This window comes from Psammomys obesus, unplaced genomic scaffold (genome assembly GCF_907164565.1).
Source record: "Psammomys obesus unplaced genomic scaffold, mPsaObe1.curated_primary_1811, whole genome shotgun sequence".
NCBI lineage: Eukaryota > Metazoa > Chordata > Mammalia > Rodentia > Muridae > Psammomys > Psammomys obesus.
The window spans coordinates 20549690-20569563 of record NW_026593286.1 but is presented as its reverse complement, the minus strand read 5'-3'; the positions used below and the strand labels follow the sequence as shown (position 1 = coordinate 20569563).

The 19874-nt window shown below is 37.0% G+C and overlaps 2 protein-coding genes across 3 annotated transcripts in view; both read left to right on the top strand.

Annotated features, from left to right (window-relative positions):
* Spag16 (sperm associated antigen 16) overlaps window positions 1–11466 on the top strand; it is a 912250-nt gene extending 900784 nt beyond the window's left edge. For both annotated transcript variants that reach the window (XM_055617071.1, XM_055617070.1), the window contains one exon: window positions 11246–11466. In XM_055617071.1, the coding sequence (XP_055473046.1) occupies window positions 11246–11421 (176 nt within the window). In that variant the 3' untranslated portion in view covers window positions 11422–11466. The remainder of the gene's footprint in view (window positions 1–11245) is intronic.
* Window positions 11467–12281: 815 nt separating this feature from the next.
* Vwc2l (von Willebrand factor C domain containing 2 like) overlaps window positions 12282–19874 on the top strand; it is a 174900-nt gene continuing 167307 nt past the window's right edge. Inside the window, exons 1-2 of the mRNA XM_055616260.1 lie at window positions 12282–12911; window positions 15198–15667. Of these exons, the coding sequence (XP_055472235.1) occupies window positions 15278–15667 (390 nt within the window). The 5' untranslated portion in view covers window positions 12282–12911; window positions 15198–15277. The remainder of the gene's footprint in view (window positions 12912–15197; window positions 15668–19874) is intronic.

The following is a 19874-nucleotide window of genomic DNA, read 5'->3' as shown; positions in this document are numbered from 1 at the left end:
TTCTTGTGAAAAACTTACAAAAGCAACACAAGAGACTATTCGCCTACCTAATAAGTAGTTTTTCATACCAAAGTTAAGTGATAGTGTGTTTTATCTTCAATATCCCATCTATTTGAATAATTTGAATACATTATGTGTTCTAAATAAGACAAACATTTCCTTTAGTCTGAAGTCCCACAGTAGGACAATGAGTTGTAACCTGCCCTAATTACTATTATTTGTGTAACATTATCTATCTAGAGAATTTAAAATCTATTGTTTATGTTTGCACACATTTTTATATTGCAACAGCACATGGTTTCCATTTAAGTAGCATTCGCTACAAAAACAAAAGTACTGAAAAGTTTATAAATTGTTACTTTCATTTAGCCAAGCTAATTCTTAATATTTTAAATGATGTATTATATTGATCAGCAATAGGATTAAAAATAAACTAAATTGCATTTCATATATCCTTCAACTGTGTTTTTGAAATTCTGAGTAATGACCCAGGTTGAGCCATTAATGCAAATCCCTAAAATTTAAGTAGTTTCTTGATACTTTTCATTTTGAGGCATCTTTTAAAGAAACAACAGATGCCTCTCCACATGCATTCAAAAAATCAATATAATTAATCAATAACACTCTCCACAGGTAATAAATGCTGAGAAGCATTTCTGCCTATCTGTATTGATCGAGAGAATTGCTTCAAATTGGTTCTGATGTGTATAAAAATCATTTCCTTATTGATCAAAGCCTGTCTTCTCCTCTCTGATATGTTATTTCATATTGGGCACACAATTGTTTTAGTCTCCACCCTTGGACTTGTGATAAATAAATTTCCTGTGATCTGTGTATGATATTAATTTGAATGAAATAGAATATGAGTGTTTTGTGTTTTTAGGGGAACATTTTGCACAAAATTCAACCAAATCATTAATAGTCATGAGAACTTATTGTACTTATATAGAATGAGAAATGGAATGATGGATTTTGTTCACATTTTCATTATTCATGCTAAGCTTAAGCATTTTGGATCAGCTTCTATTTCTTATAACATAATTCTGTTCCTACAACTACATACATCTAATCTAGAATGACACTTCTAGTGATTAAATAATAATAGAAAAGTAAATATTTTTAGTCAAAATTTGATTTGTAATCTTGCTATCAAACTGTGTTTCTATAACATGTTTCTATAACATGTTCAAAATTTTAGGTAGCTGTGTAATCTTCTCTGTTAATAATATGTGTAAATGTATAGATACCACATAGTAAGAAACACGTCTTCAATATTAATTTTCTGAGCAAAAATATTTGATGTTTGAATAGAGAGAGAATTTATTAAACCTCATTTAAAGGATCCATGTCACAGTTACCCTAACAGTACCTGATAACTGGTAGCTCACAGGAGGAAATTTTATTGATCAATTAAAGAGTTCTCCAACATAGCTCAGCCCCTAACTGAGCACATTATCCTTTCAAAACAACAACAAACCCAAAAGATTCCTGCCAGCATTATTTAGAGAATCTCATAACCATATCACCTCTTTTCCTTCTGTGAGTATTGCATTACCAAATGACGTGAGCACACTGCCAAGGAAAACAGAGGTAAACAAAGACATTCTTGAAACGTGCCTTGGTTAAAATGTTCTCTTTATGTCAGTGATTTCTGCTTTGAATCCATGAAACACTAATCGTCATATTGACAACTGAGGTCCAGTTTACTTTGTCAATCTACCAAATTAATTTTACCTTAGTGCTGAAAAAGATATTTTACGTAAAAACAAACCAAGTTGAAATCATTCAACTACATGAAAAAACAAAACAAAACAAAAAACAGGTGCTTTTTGGGGGAACAATGGGCACAAAGAAATAGGTAACATACCTTCACTATATTTAAAAAAAAAAAAAAAGCTTCTTGCTGCACTCACAATTTGGGAAAAGCTGAGAGGATGCTTGCTGCAGATAGACACATCAGAAAGTGGATACATTTTTATTTGATTTTCCTAGACCGTAAACAAGATGGTAATTCTCGTATAGTATGTGACTATTGAATACTTTCCCAAAGTTGAGGAAATGGCTTTACTGTATCACCAAAGGACTATTGATTCCTGGGAATGTTGGATGCTCTTCAAGCTTTCAAAGAATAAAGGCAACTCTCCTAAGTCCCATGCTTATTCTTAGCAAGCTAGATGTACAATCAGGTCCTTGGAGCTCATAAATACTATTAAAGTAATAGCAAAATGAGTGTTTTGAAATATTTCTTAGAGTCAACCCAGATTTTACTTTAAAGTATTTCCTAGGAACATACATAAGTCCAGCTGGAAACTGGAGCTGAATGAACAAGGATGTTTACTCTGAGTCATGTTGAAATTTAGTAAGGGAAGCTTAATCACATTGGGGAGATGACATTGAGGCAATCAATAAAAATTCATCCAGAGGTATTAAAGCATGACGCAAAGGGTAAGAACATGAGCCTTGGAGTCACAGGGATTCCAAATCTGGATTCCACTAGTCATATGTGGGGTGGCCTTATTGAAGTTGCTTTAATCTTTCTAAGCCTCATTTTCTTCCTCCATAAAGCAAGGTATCTCCCAGAACTGTCCAAAATAAAGATACTTGTAAACGTTATTTGTAGTCACATTTCCCAAAAGGTAAAAATAACAATTGTTTTAATATATTGCAGAGCTTTCAAGTAGAAATCAGTCTGTTTTACTAAGTATCATATATTTGAAGTGAGATTATTTTAATATATGATTAGCAAAAAGTTATTCGTGAAGTACATGATATTATTTGTTCCTGGAAAATATCTGAAATCAGAGGAGCATTTTATAAATGCTCTCCAGCATTTTATTATGCTCTACACAAAGCACTACAGTTCTTCTAGCTGGATTTCAAATCCATAGCACAGATATATTTTTACCCCATATGGTTGTTGTGACGGTAAAGTGAAATAGTACACTTAGAGGACTTAGGACAATGCTTGGAAACAATAAGCCCTAAATCAGTTACAACTTTAATTATGACCCACTGAGAGTATTGATTACAACACTCTCCTTGTTAAGTTGGGAAAATGCACAGGTGTTGGGTATGGCACTTGTTCCTGAATAAATACAAAGCTAAGACTAGAACACATACATTGCTGACAATATTTTGGAGGATCTTGTTACTATGTGAAACCCAGGAGGAAGGACTTCTCAGGATATGGTGTACCAAACAATTGTTGAAAATAATTTGGACTGGATAGCTTGGCTTTTTGTCTTGAAGATATAGCCAGGGAACACAAAGATAGCTAAGGAAAATGTTCCACATCAGACATTAATAAAATAAATAGTTCAAAGGTAGTAGAACTATACTTGAGTGTGCAGTGTGGGTTTAAGTCAATGGTAGAGATGTTAAAAAGCATACCAAGATGCTTGGCATTCTCTACTGTCAAAATAGAAAGAGTGCAAAGAACACAAACTTAGGAGCCAAAGACTAACAGATATATGTGATAGTGATTTCTGTCAAGACCATGGATGTTTTAGTTTTAGAGATTTACACGACCGTAAGGTTGACACTGGATGACACAATTGAGTTTGACATAGACAGTCAATTTAAGAGCTTATTTACTTAGGGATTTTGGACTTGGTTGCATTCAGAGTATAACAGTGACTCTTAAATTTGCGAGAAAAACCCTAATACCTGTAAATGAGTGTCTCTCTGTGTGTGAATTTTAGTTTGAGTTTCCCTGAGTCCCTCATTGTCCTGAGAGAAGCTTATCAGCATCATAAGGTTGAGTGAAGAATGTGGGATGTACAGTGTTCCTTATTTTCCATAGGAATAAATGCAAAAGAAGTGGAACCATACGCTTTTCATAAAAATATACTAAAATATATTTGTGCTCTAATAGCAGGCTATGGCTTCAGGTAATCATGTCTTAAACACTAATTATGTCAAGTTCGATGAGTGTTAAAAATATTGGGGTAATAGACATTATGGAGAGCTGTTGACTTTGGGGAAGATTTGTCTGGATGAGGAAGGGAGTGAAGAATTGAAATGTTTGCCGGTCAGTGGTGGCATATGCCTTTTTTTTTCAGCACTCTGGAGGCAGAGGAAGCTGGATAGAGATCCAACTTGATTGAACTCTGAGTTTGAGGGCAATAGAGCAAGTTTCAGGACAGTCAAAGCTACACACACACACCAAAAAAAAAAAAAAAAAAACATGTCTCAAAGAACAAGACAAAATAAAAAATTTGAAAAGCTCTTCCCACCACTACCTCTGTCTATTCTGTCTCCCCTTCTAAGTGAGATTTATGTACCCTCCCTTGGATCCTCCTTGTTATTTATCTTCTTTGGGTCTGTGACTCATAGTATGTGTATCTTGTATTTTATGGCTAAAATCCACTTATAAGTGAGTACATAACTTATGTATCTTCCTGGTTCTGGGTTACCTCACTCAGGATGATATTTTCTAGTTCCATCCATTTGCCTGTAATTTCATGATTTCTTTGTTTTTAATAGTTGAGTAGTATTCCATTATGTAAATGTGCCAGAGAAGGAACAAGGCAGGAGATGGGCATAGAGAGTTAAGAGGGTGGAGATAAAAATTGGGAAGAGAGAGACAGAGAACAGAAGGCCTGTAGACAAAAGAGAATATAAGGGTAGGGTTATCTGTGACAAGCTAGGGACCTAAGTCAGGGTAGGCTCCTTGGAGGATATGAAGGGGACTCAAGCAGAGAAGCCATAGAGACTGAAGAGAACACTCTGTAACTAGTTTAGTAGAGGGAGGGGAACACTAACCCACACACAAAAAAAATCCATCCAAAATTTACCCTGCCTGCAAGATGTGCATGGATGAAAATAGAGCAGTTAGAGCAAATATTGAGGTATCTCAGTCAACCAATGCCTGGCCCAACCGAAGACCCTCCCTATGGGAGAGTTCCAACCCCTGACACTATGAAGGACACTCTGCTAAGCTTGCATGCAGGAGCCTGTCCGAGTTGTCCTCTGAGACACTTTACCCAGCATTGCCTCATGCTGAGACTCACAGCCAAACGTTGGACTATGCTTAGGGTGTCTTGTGGAAAAGTGGGAGGAAAGAAAGAAAGAAAAAAAAAAAGGACCTGGAGGTGACAGGAGCTCCACAAGAAGACCAACAGGGCCAACTAAGCAGGGCTCAGAGGGGCTTCTGAGACTGAATTATCAACCAAGAACCATGCATGAACTGGACCTAGGTCCCCTACAAGGAGGTAGCAGATGGGCAGGTTAGGCTTTGTACTCTTTGTGGGTACTCTAGTAAGGAAATGGGGACTGTATCAGACAGGTACTCACTTGCTAGCTATTTGATCACTTCCCCAGGGCAGGACTGCTTTGTCAGGCCACAGGGGACGAGAACATGCTCACTCCTGTTGCAACTTAATGAGCTGGGGTGGATGGGAAAGAGAGCTCCCCTTTTCTGAGGAATAGGTGAGAGGGAAGGTAGGAAGGAGAGGGGAGGATGGATGGAGCTGAAACCAGGATGTAAAGTGAATAAATAAATAAATAAATAAATAAATAAATAAACTTGAAAAGCTTAAGATAATTCCTAACATCCTTAGATGTATACTCTCTAATGCTAATTGTATTTCCATACACACAGATATCAAAAGTTCTCTAAAAATTCTTTAGTTTGGAAAAGTGCCAATATTTTTATGCAGACTTGAGTTATACAAAAGACATTGACGAACATGAAAATTTTCATGAAATATTTGTGCATAGGTTTTGCTTGTTTGTTTGGTTTTTTAAGTTCTAGATGGGCACAGTGGTGCATGCCTGTAATCCCAGCACTCAAGGAGGCAAAGGTTGATGGATTGCTGTGAGTTCAAGGCCAGCCTGGTCTACAAAGTGAGTCCAGGACAGCCAAGACTACACAGAGAAGTGGGTTTCCTAGTAAGGGGAACAGGGACTGTCTCTGATATGAACTCAGTGGCTGGCTCTTTAATCACCTCCCCCCTGAGGTGGGGGCAATCTTACCAAGCCACAGAGGAAGACAATGCAACCAGTCCTGATGAGACCTGATAAGCTAGGGTCAGATGGAAGGGGGGGAGGACCTCCCCTATCAGTGGACTGGGGGAGGGGCATGGGAGGAGAAGAGGGAGGGAATAAAGGAGGGGGCTACAGCTGGGATACAAAGTGAATAGACTCTAATTAATATAAAAAAATAAAAATTAAAAGCAACATTAAAAAATGAAAAAATGCCAATATTTTATCTGCATATTTTCTTTAATATTTGGTAGTTTATACTACATGAATTTACACTTAAATAAAATACTACAGATGTCAATCTATTTTATAGGTTAATTCCTTTTATCACTTTCTAAGAGAGTATGTTGAAAATGATGCCCAAGTTATTATGTTCAACTATTTGTGTTTTTGTGACAAATCCAGCTGAGCCTGCTTTATTTCAGAGGGTATTTAGTGGTATTTTTTTTCTTCAAAAATATGCTTACTACTACAACATAAATAAGTTTTGTTGTTTAAATAAGGTTAAACATTTACTTAAAACAAAATTTTGAGAAACACACACGTTTATAAAGATCAATTACCTCATTTAGTGTCAGAGATTGGAAGAAACTTAGTTCAAAACCAAATGGAATTTGCACATTTATCAATTAAGTAAGAAGGAATTATACTCATTGATAAAATAAATGTTAATCATGGTTTTTGAGAAACAGAAATGTATATATAAATATCAGCTACTATGAAATTAATCTTCCCCCAAGTTATGTTTTCTTTCTTCATGGGAAAATTGGACAGGCTAATTTCCTGAATGTAACAGATAAAAGCAATGTCATATTTTATTCAATGGGTATTTTTAAATATGGCATGCTTTATTTTAACGCATATATACATATATGTACATAATGTATGTGTTTCTGTAGGTTGTGATAGGGAGCAAAAAGAGAGAGGAAAAGATCTTGAGGGATGGTGTGGAAGCGATAGTAGAATCCATGTGACATGAAAGCAGGAAGAGCCCTTAGTGTCAGGAAAGTGACCAGACAGGCCAGGAAGGTGGGGACAATGGGGCAAGGAATTGTGGTTGAATAGGAAGAATCAATAAATAGGACCTCGTGAAACTGAAAAGCTTCTGCAAAGCAAAGGACACCATCATCAAAACAAAACAAATGCCTACATATTGGGAAAGAATCTTCACCAACCCTTTATCTGACAGAGGACTCATATCCAGTATATATAAAGAACTAAAGAAGCTGAAAAGCAGCAAACCAAGTAATCCAATGAAAAAATGGGGAACAGAGCTAAACAGAGAATTCTCTGTAGGGGAATATAGAATGGCAGAGAAACACTTAAAGAAATGCTCAACCTCATTAGCCATCAGGGAAATGCAAATCAAAACGACCCTGAGATTTCACCTTACACCCATCAGAATGGCCAAGATGAAAAACTCACGTGACAACACATGCTGGAGAGGTTGTGGAGAAAGGGGAACGCTCCTCCACTGTGGCTGGGAATGTAAACTTGTACAATCACTCTGAAAATCCATCTGGCCTTTCTCAGACAACTAGGAATAGCACTAACTCAAAATCCAGCCATACCACTCCTAGGCATATGTCCAAAAGGTTCTCAAGTACACAATAAGGACATTTGTTCACCCATGTTTGTAGCAGCTTTATTTGTAATAGCCAGAAGCTGGAAACAACCCAGATGCCCCTCAACTGAAAAATGGATACAGAAATTGTGGTACATCTACACAATAGAATATTACTCAGCAATGAAAAATAAGGAAATCATAAAATTTGCAGGTAAATGGTGGGAACTGGAAAGGATCATTCTGAGTGAGCTGTCCAGAAGCAGAAATACACACAAGGTATATACTCACTCATATAGACATATAACATAGGATAAACCTACTAAAATCTGTACATCTAAAGAAACTAATCAAGAGAGAGGACCCTAACTAAAATGCTCAGTCTCCATCCCAAAAGGAAAAGAGAATGGACATCAGCAGAGAAGAAAACAAGAAACAAGTTAGGAACCTGCCACAGAGGGTCTCTGAAAAGCCCTGCCCTCCCGATTATCAAAGCAGACGCTGAGACTTACGGCCAACTGTTGGGCAGAATGCAGGGAATCTTATGAAAGAAGTGGGAAATAGTAAGATCTGGAGAGGACAGGAACTCCACAAGGAGAGCAACAGAACCAGAAAATTTGAACACAGGGGTCTTCCCAGAGACTCATACTCCAACCAAGCACCATGCGTGGAGATAACCTAGAACCTCTGCACAGATGTAGCCCATAGCAATTTAGTGTGCAAGTGGATTCCATAGTATTGGGAAGAGGGACTGCCTCTGACATAATCTGATTGGCCTGCTCTTTGATCACCTCCCCCTGAGGGGGGAGCAACCTTACCAGGCCACAGAAGATGACAATGCAGCCACTCCTGATGAGAACTGATAGACTAAGATCAGAAGGAAGGAGAGGAGGACCTCCCCTATCAGTGGACTTGGGGAGGGGCATGCGTGAAGAAGGGGGAGGGAGGGTGGAATTAGGAGGAGGGGAGGGGGAGGTTTATGGGGGGGGATACAAAGTGAATAAAGTGTAATTAATAAAAGTTAAAAAATAAATAAAAAGAAAAAAAAAGAATGAGGTTAAAATGTCATAATAGAAACTATTACTTTGCATTCTAACTCAAAAATCTAGTAAAAAACACCTAACCCTGTGAATGTACCTTGGACAATTTTATTTTTAATCAAGACTGATATACTAAACTATATGTATTTCAGTCATATGGTTTATTTTTTAGAATATATATATTCATAATTTGGTATAGATCATTTGATATAAAATTAAAAGCAGACATGACTGTACTTTATTATCTTTTTTCACCCTTTCATGTTTATCTGCCATTTTCAATTTTTGAGATTATTATATCAACATTTCTCCCTTCCTCTTCCTCCCTCCAGATCCTCCTTTACGTCCCTTCTTGTTCTCTTTCCAATTCATGGCCTCTTCTTTTATTAACTATTATTGCCTGCTTATTTGTATATGCCTATACATGCGTATTCCTAAATACCACCTTCCCACTCTGTATTTTCCTTGTATGTATGTTCCAGGACTGACTATTTGGTATTGGATAATGCATTGGTGCACTCTTCTCTGGGGAAGACTATTTCTCCTGCTCTCAGGGTTCCTTAGTTTCCTGTGGTTCTTAGTGTGGGCCTGAGGCCTTTCCTATCTTAAAGAAGTAAATCATCTTTAATTAGTAACGTTACTCCACGTTTCGCATAAATTCTTGTGAACCTAGTTAAAATTATATTTCTGTGTTGTCATTCCATTGCTGAGGTTATACTATATAGGTTATACTATAGGTTATACTGAGGTTAAGGTCTGTTGACTTCGTGTGGCGACTCCTATGTGTACCATGGAACACAAACGGAGGTCAGAGAACAAGTTCTAGCAGTGTATTCTACTGTTATGATTTTATTAATAGGACACATGCACTGTAAAGATAAATGTAAAAGTACATCTTAAATACTTTCAGATACATTTAATATGTTTATTGTAACTCTTCTAAATCACCGTGTAAACGATTAGCTTTTTTACTGTAAAACTTTCAAAGATTACCTAAGTCCCTCTGAATATGTTTAAATCTGACTTTTACAGATTCAACCACAACAGAAATAGTGGTTTTAAGCTAAGTCCTTCTCTTTGTGTGCTTTGGTTCTGTATGATTCTAAACATTTTAAAATCTAGTACTCTTTCATGGCTGTTGTAAAAAAAAAAAAAAAAAAAAAAAGCAAGGGAAAAAAAATCCTTGTGTTTGAATTTCAGGAAACTCACAAAGAGCAGTTGCCCATAGAGTGAGGCTGGAAATGATGTCCATGCACAATGCCACCGTCAGCAAGGACTGAGTACAAGGGGGTTATAATAAATATTCACATCTGCTGCTTTGGACATGCTAATCCATCCTAAGGATGTTTGCTGTGTCAGGCTTTGTTCTAGATGAAGAAACCCAGTAGTTAGAACGGTTTGCAAACAGGCCATATTTATCATGGTTACCTTGACTCTTAAAGCTTCTCTCTGTTTCAGAGGCAGCTATGATGATTTGAGGATGGTATGTGATGAAATATTTCACCACACTTTTCAAAGCGACGGCCTTCTTGAATTCTTAGTATGAAACAGACAAATTCCCTTTCAGGATGTATCGCCTACCCAAATTCTGTCCAGAAGGCATGGCTGATACAGTGCCATCTGGATGTGGAAACATGATGGTTACAAGTCTGTAGGTTTGAAGTGTTTGTATTTGAACGTTGGTTCCTTCCACACACAATGAACAACTTGCTTAGCCTACCCAAGCCTTCATCTTTATGGGGGAGTTACTGCAATGTCCTCTGCCATAGGGTCCTTCTAAGAATGATTCACATCAAGTACCCAGTGTGGTATCAGCATGTTAAAAGAGTTTGAAAAGTTTTAAACTCTGTTGTTGGGATGATAATACACCTTCTATGTATGATTAGATAACTAATGGAAAATTTAATGCTTATGTCCTAAATTCAGGTGCACTATCCTACTGGAGTTTATCAATAAAATTATTAAGTAAAATTAAGTTATTTTAATTTTTTGGTACTCACTAAACATATCATAAGAATTATAAAATGCCCCGCACTAAACTTGGATTACTTTATATATTTTCATTTGCAAGAATTCAGAAATTTAAGTCAAATTAAAAGTCATATAATTTTTAGGAAGAAATAATTATTTTTTTCATTTCAACTCCAAAGAAAATGTATTGAATTTATAGATATCCCAACTGTCATAGATTTATACAATGACTTAGCAGAATTATAATAAATATATTTAAAGCAGGTAAATACATTTTATATCTTCTATGATAAATACATATATATATATAATATGTTCTATTTTCCATTTAGATAGCTATTCATTTAAGTTATTTTAATATATTCATATGAAAAATAAAGTTGTCTTCTTTAGTTCCTCTCAATCTCATCTCAAAATAATCTGTCAATCACAAATACTAGAATGATGGGGCATTCAGAGGTCATTACCTCTGAATGTTAAGCAAGTAGAGCTACTGGCTTTTATTCTAAAGGTATCTTACTTATGGCTCAAATTATCTTTATAGATAGGAGTTAGTTCATATTTAACAGTATCCTAACATAAAAAATTAGTCTGTTGAATCACAGTCAAAACAAAATAAAATGTTGTGTTGTTTACACACTGTGACTGCTTGGGACAAATCTCTCTCTGGTTCTCTCTCTTCCAGGTCGAGTTTTAGCTCAGGCGAGCGCCAGCGGGATTATCCATTTGCTGCATCTTAAAACTGGGCAAATTCACAAACTGGTGGGCCATGAGAATGAGGTTCACACTGTGGTGTTTTCCCAGGATGGGAAGAATATATATTCTGGAGGATCTGACGGCACCGTTCGATTGTGGCTCTGATCAGCAGCACACCCTGATGCAAAGGGCAGTCCCTCTATGGCTTAAAACTGCTCCATACAGTCTGCTTGCAAGCCAGTAAGCAACTGGCTAAAACAGCCAATAAATAGCATACTGTTTTAAAACAAGCTTGGGTGAATACTACGTGCTCCATACCGTTACAAATAAAAATTACAACTTTTTGCTCATTTATATGTCTGGTTTTTCCTCCCATTCTCTTTCTCTTTCTCATTTGGTTATGAATTTAGAGACAGGGCATCTTTGCTAAGGGGTTGGAAGAAACAGCTTTACAATGACGCCTAATGACAGACTAGATGAATTACAAGACATTGATTTTTAACGTTAGAGAACAAACTGCAGGAAAACGCGGCTACTTTCTTTCCCCCTAAATCAAACCCGAGCTATACAAGACCCAAAGTTGAATTATGCATAGCACAAGAAAAACCTTTCTATAGCCAGAGGGTCAAATAGAGCAGGCAAGCATACATTTTCACAGTCTTTGACAACGAGTGAGCTTTATCTATCAGTAACACCCAACTGCAGATAGCTTAAATCTAAATCTAAGTCCCCGGAACTTTCGTCTCTGCAGCCCATGCAAGAACGCATTAGGTGAAATCACATCTTTTTGATTTTTTTTTTAATTGTGATTTAAATGCAAATAAGTGTCTCGCACGCAGAATCCCCCCACCCCCCACCCCTTCCCGCTCGCATCTGCTGTATCAAGTGACTGCTTAGACAACACTCCAGCCTGGTCCACGGAAGCAGCTGGAGGGGGGGGGGGGGAGTTCAACCAAGCTGGGCTCAGAAGCCAGTTGTTGGCGCTGTCCGTGGTGCTGAGGAATTCCCGGCTGCCGGCAGGATGAGCTCCGAATCAGCAGTCTGCAAACTGCTCCCAAGGATGCCAAACCCCAGCTAAAGTTGCGCCTTTGCTTCACGTCCACAGTTACAGTCTTCTGGTGTGTGAGAAGGGATTCAGTCAACACACTGTGGACGATGCTGCTGCTTCTGCCGGTGGAGTGGGCTTTAAGCTTCAGTATGCTGTTTCTGTTTGTGATCCTCAGAGCCTAGCCAAGTCACCTCTACCGCCGTAGCAAACACGGTGTAAGTGAACCCATGTGTGGAGGAGGCGTAATCGGCCAGGAAATTTCATAGAAGGATCTAAGAAAATGCTAAAAATAAGTTCAACATGATTCTGTTACCGGGGTCCGGATTTCCACAGGACCAGCACTGCTTCTTGCTTTGAATTCTGAAGACAGGTCCAAAGCATATTTCTATGTGTGTCTGCTGTGTTTCTCTCTGGAAGGGTGGGAGACGGCTTCTTGGCTGTGTTTTGAAATGGGAGGTAGAGAGGATGGATTGCCTTTAATTCATGCCTGAAAATGCATTCTTTGGGTGACTAAAGAGGACCGGCTTTCCTAGGAGATACCTGACCTTTAAGTTCAGATTGGTCTGTGACCCCCCCCCAGCACCACCATTAACCTCAGAGTGACTAGGTAAGTGAATCTTATGACATGAGTTGTATTTGCTTTCTCAAAAAAAAAAAAAATAGATGCAGTCATTTTAAATCATATGTAGCAATACACGGAGGGGGTTAAAGTTTAGCTGGGAAGTGATCCTAAGCTCCAGTGTTTGCGTTCTTATTTAAAATCTTCAGATAACGGTGTTGTTTGATTTCTCTAAACTCCCCCTTTACAGTAGTATCTTAAATGGCACTACAGCAAATTTATTATGATGAAGGCTCTTTAAAAAAATAGCCTAAGAACTTTGTTTCAATAAAAGGATATGTATCCCTCATAATAAAAGCATGCTTAATGTTAATATGAAGCAGACACCCCACCCCTATTTTTTTATCTTTCATTTTACATTTCTTATAACCTGGTACATTAATGCCTACCTGTGGCTTACAAAATGATCATTTTCTGCCTGGGTCATTCTAGAGCAGAAGCCGGTGTGTATTTCACATGGCTTTTCTTGCATGTATTGATAGGCACTGCTGTGTGCTGTGAGGAGGCACGGTAGCTTCGGTAGCTTCCTCGCCTTGCAAGATAAACTTTCTGCATATGTGAGAGGGGCATAAATGTATGCTTTAATTAGTACAACATCTTTATACCTTTCCAGAAGCCTCCACTGTGTTTGTGGTCTCTGTAGTAATTTAGAAGAAAAAAAAATGCTTTGTCAAAAGGAGCTCCCAGCTTCTGAAGTAGAATTGTAGGTTTGCATTTTCCTGTTCTGTCATGACTCATTATTCTTGACATATTTTAAGAGAAATCCATCTCCTTTATCATTACCCCAAAGGAATTCACCCAGAAGGAATTCTAATATCAGAGAATATTGAAGGAGTAATAATACCAACCTTCTCTTAAAGAGAATATGAATACATTGCCTTCCATTTTACTATTACCAGAATTTGCATATCTAACTTAAGATGCAAATATATTCTAAGAGTTTATGAAGTTTTATAACATCCTCTTCATCACATTTAAAATTATCATGATTGTATGATAGCCTGAAAAGAAGTGGCTTGTCACTGTTTTTAATATAATTTGGAAATAAAACAATGAATAAAACTTAGATATTTTGAAATGCCCTACATACAATCTTAGTGATATTGGCATAAAGCCAATAGCATTTAAATAGATGAATGGAATGTTTTATAATGGTCTTTCTTATCCATTACTCTCCAAAATTATATTTCTCCTGGAGACTTTGCATAAGTTAGCTACTCTAAATATTCAAAGGAGATCCCATTACCAACACTTACTACCAAATATTAACACTTAGGAAGCTTACAATAGTAACCCAGATAATAAGTCATACAGTCTGTTAATGTCGATGCTTCATTAATATTTTAAGAAACTTTCACAAAAAGTTTTGTTTTCTGACATCTTTGTCCAGATTAACTGAATGCAAATGTTTTGGTCATTTCAAATGAATTATATTTTCATTAAAATGTGAATGTTATTCATATTATATGGAAAGAATCAACTTCAAATAATATTACATGGCCATTAGACCTTCGTTGCTATAAAATTTGTAGATAGGTCTTTCCTGCCCACTAGGAGCTTACCTCCTGCATAAAAATAAAGATGTGGACAATAGTATAAATGGCTTTGTTTATAACGAGTCTATTTCAATAAATTAAATTTTGTATAATTTATTTTAGATATGTTTTCTCTTATTCACCATGATTATTGTGCTATTTCTTTATATCTAGAGTCTTCCACATTCAGAATATGAGCATGAGAAAGATTGTCTATATACAGGATCCATCTCATTTAAACTTGCGTCCAACTGTTGTTTTATTTTTTCAATTCCCTTGCTTTTAGAATTTATTGCTTTACCCTACTCTCTTGTTTTCATGCAGATTATTATAACATCTAATTCTATTACTTACTCATCCAATTCAAAGAAAAATATGGATGTGATTTTAAATATTCTTTAACTATATATCAATAGCTACTTTCAATCACCTTCTAAGACTCAGTGAAACCACTTCTTACAATGTGCAAAGAGGCAGACCATTGGAACTCAAAAGAAACAGTACAACCTGAAGGCCCTTAAGTAAAATAACTCCATAAATGACCTTTAAAAAAACTGACATTACCAAAGTCCACTATTCAAACTTAACAATAAAGTATAGACAGTTGGATGAACTTAGTTTATTTGAAGTCTCAGTGTCTTCCAAATTGAACCCATACAAACAATTTAAGAGCATGGGCTTAAATGCATCTTTATTCTCTTTATATATGTCAAATTACCTTTTAAATATTTATTTTCAGCCCACCCCTCTTGCATTCCCATGGAAGGAGCTGAGTGTATTTAATATTAGGAGAACATCCAGAAGTCTGTGAGGAGGGGGATGGCTCTTCATATTCATGAAGCTTGCATACTGCTATTGGTCATCCCTGGATTGGTCACCTCTGCTGCCATCAGTCACGAAGACTATCCTGCTGATGAAGGTGACCAGGCTTCCAGTAATGACAATCTGATCTTTGATGACTATCGAGGGAAAGGGTGTGTGGATGACAGCGGCTTTGTATACAAGTTGGGAGAACGGTTTTTCCCTGGGCATTCCAACTGTCCGTGTGTCTGTGCTCTAGATGGACCGGTTTGTGACCAGCCAGAATGCCCCAAAATTCATCCGAAATGTACAAAAGTGGAACACAATGGATGCTGTCCCGAATGTAAAGAAGTGAAAAACTTTTGTGAATATCATGGAAAAAATTACAAAATCTTGGAGGAATTTAAGGTATGAGTTACCCTCCATATTTATTGAATTCTAATTTTTACCATAACATGCTTAGCAGAGTACATTAAAATTGAAGCTAGAAAACATAAAAGAATATGATTCTAGGAAAGACAAGTAGCACCATTGTTGGCAGAAGACCAGTTGATTCATTGGCCAATATTTCACAGTAATATTTTTATTCAGAAGTCTTCAGCTCATGATTTATACCTTTTCATTTTTAACCCTTAAAAACATTGCTTCTGCATTTTTACAAAAAAAAAAATTGTGAAGGAGATGGTTTGAAGGATGTACCTGTTAAATTAATTTTCATATTCTGTTAGTTTTCTGGCTTATTAGTCTGTATTTGGACCCATTTACCAATGGCCTTGACATATTTGTTTACTATGTAGACATGTACCTACTACAGAAGAAAACTCAGAGCTGTGATCTTTATATTAAGGAAATGCATCGGGCCTACTTGTCACACAGCTGGGCTCTGGCTCAGCTGTATGCTCATCAGATGCTTTGCTCAAAAGACATATAGAACTGAAGTTTTTCATGCTCACCAAAAAATGGAAGTCAACTTTTCAATTACATGATATTATTTTTCCTTTTATCCTTCGGTCTTATTTTCAAATAATGTGGAGTTTGTTTTTATTTCTTCTTGGGTTCCCTTTTATCTGATGGCTGACTTTAATTAGAATGTCTTCCAAGCCACATTTGAGTCCTGGGGCATGAATTAATGCATCAAGAATACACTACTTAATTGTAAAGACAGTTTGTGTCTGGGAGTGCATTTCGTGCTGAAAGCTCGATAGGAAAGGGCCTTGTTCAATCAAAGTTCTGTGGCATGAGATTCATGGCATTATATGGCAACATAGGGAAAAACGGTTACAGGTGGTCTTGTCTGAGTTTGGGAAAAAAAAATGTTTTAGACCTGATCTAACTTATCTCTCTACAAAGTAAAATTGTGCCAGAAGTCAGCATGTGGCAGAAAGATTTGAACTGGTCATCATTATTGTTTTATTATATTCAGTCTATTCTGGGCCATGAGCTCAAACTCACTCTAGTTTTTACAGTAATCCCTGACTTTTTTTTCACTACCTTCTTTTGAATATAACAAAATGGTTTTATTGATTATATCAACCTTGTTAGATCTGTTTTCTAGACTTTTCTCTTTCATGAATTGTAAAACTTTGTTGTGCAACATTAAGAAGTAAAAGCTAGAGTCTTAGTAAAGCTACCCTGACACCAAATGGCAGTTAAGAGCATGATATCATATACTGACTAATGACAATATGGTCTTTATTGTATATACTTTGGCATTAGCTCTTTCTACTTTCACATAGTAACAAAGTAAATATAGTACCCACACATTATGGTTTTTAGACTTATGGCCAAACTCTGTGGCTGTTCCTTCTAATGTGTTCATATATCTGGAGTAGAATTTTTCTGGAAAGAATATCTAGCCCAAACCAAAAATCACAGGAGATATAGTTTTTGACAGATAAACTTTGGCAATCGGCATTTAAAATATAAAAGAATAGATAGTCTGGTTTATGAGTTTAGTCAGCTTGCGCTTAGAATGCTATTGTTTTTTCTTATGCTTAGTAGATTTACTTAAAAAAAAACATAACTTTGAGGGCTAGAGAGATTCTTCAGTGCTTAGGAGTAGGGGCTGTTCTTCCAGTGGACTTGGGTTTGGTTCCCAGCACATACATGGCAGCTCACCATCTGGACCTCCAACCTCAGGAGATCTCATACCCGCTTCTGGCCTCCTCAGGTATCAGGCATACATGTGGTAGACTGACATACATGTAGGTCAAACACCCACGCCTGCAGATACAAATAAATTAAAAAATTGAAAGGTACCTGTGTTATTGTCTCAAACAACACAAACATATATGAACAAAACATTGATTATTCTTGTGCTCCTACTTATAGCTGCACTGTAGTATAAAATACTTTACATATCGTTCCTTAATAACAAAGCACTTGTACCTATCTCTGTCGGTGGATTATTAAATATATATTTAAAAAAAAACAGATTCCACTTAATCACAAACACATGGCCACAAAACCCTGTAGATATTATCTAGGACAAAAGTTGTTAGAATGAGGAATTAAGACCAAAAAAGTTTAAGTTACCCCCTAAAGTCAACCATTTATTTAACCTATTTCTTAATACTGCTTTCTGGTAATTAAATCTATTCAACCTCCCAAAGCACTTTCATGTCAAGGTCAGAAACAGCTGGATTGGAAGCCCAAATTCCTCGGTGGGATGTAAGATCTGAGCCACAATAGTAAGACTATAAAATAGCCGTTGTAATGATTAGATCCCTTGTGAAGAGATGCTGAAAATATTTAATGAAATATAATGAAGTCATTAAGCCCAGCCCAACCAGAACATTTAGGAAGTGAATAAATTGTTGTTCTCCTTTATCCGTCATTCTCAAATACAGAGGGATTTACTCCAGGTTCTAAGTTCTTCAGAGTCCTTAGACTTCATAACTGAAATTCAATTTTAAAAGCATTTCAAATGAAGGAATTTAATACCTTTTATAAATGTTGTACTTGTCCACATGAGCGATATAACTAAGTAAACACTAGTCTGAGACTTTTTGAAAACAAATTGGATGAAAAATTCACCCAGTGAATATTTGTTGTGCTTTTTGGTATTCAAGATACTATAGTCTAGAGACAGTTCTTTTGGGAATGGAAGCATCTCGAAGTTAAAGTACTCCCGAGAAAGGCACAATTGGCGTACAACTCAAATGAAAAGAAAAGCAGACACATTTTGAGTTTATGGACCCAAGGGTGGCCACACAAAGCTTGCAATCTCAGCATTTGCAAATCTGAGACCGGAGGATCATGGTTTCACGAGGCTAGCCTCAGCTACACAGCAAGACCCTATTTCCCGAAGTGGAAGCGAAGTTTCATTTACAACTCTACAGTCCTGGCATATGCCCAAGACTTACGGTACGAAAGACTTATTGACATATCATGAGGCTTGCCGAAGAAAGACTCCTTTCTTCAAGATGGTTAACGTTGAGGTTGTGTCTTAGGGTGATTGAGGTTGATATGGAAAGATCGAAACTCCAAAGGAGACACCTCTGGAGTGAAGTCAGAGACTGAGAAAAGCAGGGCCTGAAACGGATGCAAGATCCGATTGGCTGGGGGCTGGGTCTGACCTGAGTGACAAAGGAGAAGTAACTGTGAGTGGGTGCTAAAGTTAGAGGACAGAAACTAGAGCGGCTTTTAAGATTAGATCTAAATAGGCTTGAGAAGAGAGGTACACTGGAAATTTTCAAAATTATAAACACTCCTTGGGGAAAAATTTTCCCTTTCTAATACAGTTCTCATGTATGAAAATTTCAAAAACACATTAAAAATGTTAAAAGAAAACTTCAAGATTACTGGAATGTATGAGGAGAAAGGTATTAGGCCATTCAGTGTAGTATCTGACTTCCTACGGATAATATGGAGCAGTGATCCTCAATATCCCTAGTGCCGCAACGCTTTAAAACAGTTTTTTATTTTGCAGTGACTCCCAACCATGAAAGTATATAAAAGGATTTTCTTTACTACTTTATAATTTTGATACTGTTATGACTTTTTTGTTGTTGTTGTTGTTGTTTTGAGACAGGGTTTCTATGTAGCCTTGGCTTCCTAGACTTGCTTTTTAGAGAAGGCTGGCCTCAAACTCAGAGATCCACCTCCTGACTCTGGGATTACAGGCGTGTACCACTGCACCTGGTCTTTTATGACTCTTAATGTGAATATGTGATATAGATAGGATATCTGATATGTGACCCCTGTGAGAGAATCATGCTACTCCCAAAGGAGTCACGAATCACAGGTTGGGAACCACTGGTCTAGATTTGTCTCATGAGCGTCACTGTCAGAAATTCTGCCCTGTGTCTTCATCTGTGCCATTCCACAGGGAGGGATGCATTTTCATTGTTTTTTACTTTTTATTGTTGCCCATTTTGATCACCTGCTAAACAACTTCCAGAGAAGAAAAGCAAAGCATCAGTTCACAAATTTGCCTAATGTCATTACAGCTAAAAATGAGAGAGGCGGGAACCCTGCCCTCTCAGTTCCCCTCATCTCTCCTTGACTGCCTCTATCTCATCGTGATAAGACATGTAAGATGGAGCCACCTGATCCTTCTACCAGAACACATGCTTCTTCCATCACAAGAACTCAAAGAACCCTTTGAGACTAT